The 3,933-nt window shown below is 35.9% G+C and overlaps 1 protein-coding gene across 1 annotated transcript in view; it reads right to left on the bottom strand.

Annotated features, from left to right (window-relative positions):
* Positions 1 to 3,933, bottom strand: part of LOC119589482 (rho guanine nucleotide exchange factor 5-like) — a gene marked incomplete in the record, with an annotated part of 97,997 nt that continues 94,064 nt past the window's right edge. The window contains 3 exon segments of the mRNA XM_037938082.1: positions 1 to 705; positions 3,111 to 3,204; positions 3,688 to 3,799. Of these exon segments, the coding sequence (XP_037794010.1) occupies positions 455 to 705; positions 3,111 to 3,204; positions 3,688 to 3,799 (457 nt within the window).

A 3,933-nucleotide genomic window follows, 5' to 3' on the forward strand; every position in this document is an offset into this window, starting at 1 on the left:
AATACTGACCCCCTTTCACCATTACACAAATTGAAGATTAAAAAATCAAATCCATACTGTTGGAGGCATCTTATAACGAAAAAAAAAAATTATTTCTCAGTTACCTAAGCTTCTCCACAAAGGTATTTCCCGTCACTGACTACTTATGCTCACAGGCGTTACTCCATCGCAATTCTGTCTTGTTGCCACCACTGGAGAATGTGATAATGGAAAAGCTTAACAAAAAGGAGTTTCTGTACATGTTTCTGCACTATTGTAATCATAAAGCCAACATTTATATGACAAAAGTTTATTGCTTCTTTCACTGAAAATCTGTAAGTACATCAGTGTCTTCTGAATGTGCTTTCCTTTTTTTTTCTTTTCAGTTTACAACGTACTCAACATAACACACACACTAAAAGGTTACCACTTGGAAGGATGTGAAATACTGTCCACTTCTCTCCTTTCTCCTCTCCTAACTGAGTGCCTGAGACGATATCACCTCCTTCATAGTTAGCGTTCTTCTGCGGTCCTTCTTCTTCTCCTCCTTCTCGTAGCGTTCCTTCTCCCTTTTCAGCTCGTCCAGAAGAGAGCCGGAGATGGCCAGGAGGCGGTAGCGCTGACGGAGGTTGCGAGCCCTGACGTGGGTGGACGAGATCTCCACAGTGAAGCTCCCGGGGAACCACCCTCGCTCCTGGTCCCGGATTCTCTCTCCCTGATACCAGCCTGGCGTTGGAGAGGAGATATTTATTAGATCAACTAAATCTATATCTAATGTTCAAATCTATGGAAATATTGAGAAATTAAACCTTGAATTGAAAACACTTATTGTTATAATAATCATTGAGTCTTTCATTACAGAATGTAAATCTGTGACTTAATCCTTGCTTAAGCAACATATCATTGAAAATACAAATAAACTTATATAAAAAGTTGTAGTCTTTCTCCAAATTTGTCAAAGGTATATATCAGTTCCATAGTCTGTTTGTCAAACAAAAGGCCAACCAGTTTATACTGTACCTATTTATATAAAAAAAAGGAAATTCCATTACTTTTACTATCATAATTGCATGCTTCATTAAATTACCCTTGTCAGATTCTGTCATTTTTCATTAGTAATTAAATCATGCAACTAGTCATAATGCAAAATTTGCATCACATATTTATAGTGCTGTTAGCATTACAATAATTATAATCCCTATTACTAATTAAATGTTACTGATCTCATTCTGGTCTTGTATCATGCAAGCGTGTGTTTGTGCAAATTGAAGCTTAAAGATGCATTTACCTATTTACCCCAGTATTTGCAATGATCTGCTTGTGTGCATGCATAGCTCTTAACATACATGAAAAAAGCATCAAGCACTTGCAAGCTTAAGCTCTCATCTTCTCACGCTTTCCTAAAAATATCATGCATAAAGAAAATAAAATCACTCAGACACATACAACAGAATATGAATTCAATCTTACACTGAAAAACACACAGTAAGGCAAGTGACATGATTATGGACTGAAGCATGTCTAATATCGAAGTTCCTTACCACGTCTACTCCAGTTTCTCTATTTCCTTTCTCCATAAGCATACACTACTCAGTGCACTTCCTTTTCAACATATTTTCAGAGCTGCTCCATTATTAAAACAGATCACCACATAAGCTGATTAAGTTGGAAAAACAGAAAAGGGAAGAAATTGGGGGGAAAATAATAGCAACATCCAAAACATGTATGCAATTCTGTCACTCAGATGTTCTATTGCAAAGACCTAAATGGGAACAGATTTCAAGCATACCCCAAGCTGGCTCTACTAACTTATGTACTGTAACTAAATAACACGGCACATTGACAGCACGCACATTACATTAGTGCAGTATACCAAACTACATGTGCTGAGTTACTTTGTGCAGATACACTTGGTCACATACAAAACACAGCATTATGTACGATCAGATGAAATAAACACTTCCATGACAGGAATGGAGTAAACAGAAAGAATGTTTGATTCCATTTTTCCAATAGTAGTGTTTTATTTTACCTGGTCATTCACAATAGTATATGAAACAGTCAACACTAAAACATTTCACTCATTGAATTCTTAATGTTCTCCATCTCAAAAACTATGACTTTTAAACACTATTTCTGTTTCACTGACCACCTTAAGTATCTTGATCAATTTCTCAAGAGAGATAATTTGATAATCTACAGTACAACTGACAATTGCCTTCAAGAAAGATGTACAGAGAAGTATATATAGCAACCAAACAGTAAATAATAAAATTACAAGAGAAAAAAAAAACTGCATTAAATCAGTTATGATACACAAGAGAAGGGTTGCCTTTCATTCACAGATGACACTGACAACTTTGGGGAGAATAAAAAACACGAAAAAGATTTTGTGAAGACAGTATTTCGAAGATCAACTCCTATTTTTACACAAAAATTCATTCCCAATACCAGTGCCAACACAGTAATCCACGGTCACTAACTCAACCTGTTCAACTCGATGGGCATCAGTTTGCACTCTTGTCTGCTAGGCCTCCACTGTTCTTGGGTGTCTGCTACCTAATGCCGGATGTATGTAAAAACCTTGAACTGAATGAAAAATGACTAATCAATTAAGGCCGACCTACATTCCTCTACAGACTCTTGCACATCCACAAAGAAAAAGCTTTTGCCATTTTCCTTCTAACATGAAAAAAGCCTAAGCAAAGTTCATGCACAACAGCACCTTGCAGGCTTTCCTTGGCAAAGCGCAATCAGGGCATTCCATGCATCAAATCATTTATTACTAATCATGAAGACAATTTTAAGATATAACACTCATCATTATAACAATATTTACATGCATCAATAGGTTAATTTGCAAAATCATGCTGGTTAATAGAACTAATGCATTAGATTATTCCATTTCTACGTTCCTCTGGTTACTCGCTTAGAAGTCAATCAATTCTAGAAATAACTATTACCGTCTCAAGTACAAAATTTGAAAGTCATCTCTGTTGAGCTACTGAAAAAAAAGTCAGTTCACATCTTTTGGAAAGTAAGAGCATAACCAATGCTAGTCCTCTAACTTGTCTCACATCAATATCAACACAAAAAAGGTTTAGAGTGATACACTGCTAAGCATTACTCACCATCTGCCATCTTCTTTAAAACATTAACAACATCAGATACTTCTAGAGAAAGTTCATCTGGCTGTTTGGCAACATATGGGTGAATTGCTTGCACCTACAAGAAGAAACAAAGACAAATTTTAATAATTTGATTTTTACTGATAAATCAATAAAAATCTATGGAGTATAAACACCAACATGATTATTTACTGTAGATTATTAATGATCAATGGGAATCAACACATTATAAACATGAAGATGATAATAAAATTAAATCAGTACATAAACTGTTTATAAATTAACATCTTTCAACATTCTAAATTTTTATGAAAATCCAATAGTATTTAACACATCTGTTTTCTCCCTTATCCATCCACTGTCCACTACTCTACTGTTTGATTCATCTATGCATCTATCCATCCATCATTCCCTCTTTCCCACATTCACCTCATCCCTCAATCACCCACTGATTGACCCACTCACTCACTAATTCATTCAATCACCCATCTATTCCCCCACCCACCCGTTACTCACTAAATCTACTCATCCATCCACCTATGTATCCACTCCCTTTTCCTATACTTATCCAAAAGCTTACCTGAGGGCAGTCCCACTCTTCGTATATCCTCTCGTCGGGGTTGTCCGAGCTCCTGGGCGTCACTGCTTCCACCCAGCGTGTTCTATCAGACTCCATTGGACAGGATACAACCTAATACAAAAAAAAAAATGAAAATAAATTTATTTTTCAGGCTAGTGCATCTTTCTTCCATAAAAATGCCAATTTATTATTCTAACCAAATCAATGCAAAATACCAATATCATACAAACAAAAAATTATAACAAA

This window comes from Penaeus monodon, chromosome 25 (genome assembly GCF_015228065.2).
Source record: "Penaeus monodon isolate SGIC_2016 chromosome 25, NSTDA_Pmon_1, whole genome shotgun sequence".
NCBI classification, from domain to species: Eukaryota; Metazoa; Arthropoda; class Malacostraca; order Decapoda; family Penaeidae; genus Penaeus; species Penaeus monodon.